The sequence below is a fragment of the Chaetura pelagica genome, unplaced genomic scaffold, assembly GCF_000747805.2.
Source record: "Chaetura pelagica isolate M959 unplaced genomic scaffold, ChaPel_1.0 scaffold1341, whole genome shotgun sequence".
Lineage (NCBI taxonomy): Eukaryota > Metazoa > Chordata > Aves > Apodiformes > Apodidae > Chaetura > Chaetura pelagica.
In genome coordinates, this window is record NW_009952053.1 from 348,591 (window position 1) to 349,744 (window position 1,154).

At 52.6% G+C, this 1,154-nt stretch overlaps 1 protein-coding gene across 1 annotated transcript in view; it reads left to right on the top strand.

Annotated features, from left to right (window-relative positions):
• The first annotated feature begins 627 nt into the window (after window positions 1-627).
• The window catches only part of PCSK1 (proprotein convertase subtilisin/kexin type 1), a 39,388-nt gene continuing 38,861 nt past the window's right edge, over window positions 628-1,154 (top strand). Inside the window, exon 1 of the mRNA XM_010003673.1 lies at window positions 628-648. Within this exon, the coding sequence (XP_010001975.1) occupies window positions 628-648 (21 nt within the window). The remainder of the gene's footprint in view (window positions 649-1,154) is intronic.

Genomic DNA, 1,154 nt, shown 5'->3' on the forward strand with positions numbered 1-1,154 from the left:
GTCTCCCTGGAGCCTTCTCTTCTCCAGGCTCAACACCCCAACTCTCCCAGCCTGGCTCCAGAGCAGAGCTGCTCCAGCTCTCCGAAAGATATTTGATAACTTAATACTCATAATTCTAATACTCCGTTTATGGTGACATCTTGTTTTTTGGGGGGATTTTGCCATTATATTTCCAGAAGTGCAGCAGTTTTTTTGCAAACCCCACCCAGGATCCTCAGGAGAAGGAGCTCCCTGGGGCAGCAGATGCAGGGCTGAGCCCCGCGGCGCTGTCAGAGGGAAGGGCTCTTCGTGCCAAGCTGCTCTGGAAACCCCCTGGCTTACCTGCTGGGTCTTCAACGTCCTTTCCAACACACACACCCCGTCTCCCAAAGCTGTGTTTGCTCTGGCCCAGCACTGGCTGAAGTTGTCCCAGTAATTGCTGGGAGATGTGGGCGCTGCGGGGCGGGCTGTGCTGGGACAGCAGCTTCGGTCAGAGGGTCGGGGATGCCCTTCCAGATGTTGCTGCTTCACAGCCCAGCCCCAGCTCCTGGCAGTCACAGGATACTCGTTGGTGAAAGCCTAATTAAAATGTACCAAAATGACGAGTTGGCTGCACTAAGTGAGTGGAACAAGGTTGCTTTTTAAGCAATGGGCTTCGTGGAGCTGTCGGTCAGTGATGCCAAGTGTCCTGCAGGGTGTGGGAACATCAAGTCTTGTGCCACCTGCAGACAAACTCAGGTTGATTCTGACCCACCTGGGCAATCAACCAGCAGAGACTGGAGACAGGACCAGGACAGAGACAGGACCAAGGACTAGAATCAACCAAGACCTCCCAGGAGACTCTCAAGCTGCATAACCACAAAGGTAGCCAACTCCAGGAAATAAAATAACCATGTAGAAGAACTCTGGGAACTCCTTGACATAAAACTGAATATGCATGTTTTTGGTGTGTGTGAGCTGGGGTGTGTTGTTGGCTCCTTGGAGCATCTGTGGTGGAGAATCCCCAGGGCTGCAAGACAGAATGTCTGCTCAGTAACAGCTTGTTTGTTGTTTCTGGGTCTCTATCATGGAGTCCTCACCCAGCAGCACCCAGCCTCCCACTTCGGTGAGGAGTGTTAGAAAGCAGGGGGGTTTGGTAGCTCCCAACTTCTGTGTCACTCGGAGAGCATCTAAAA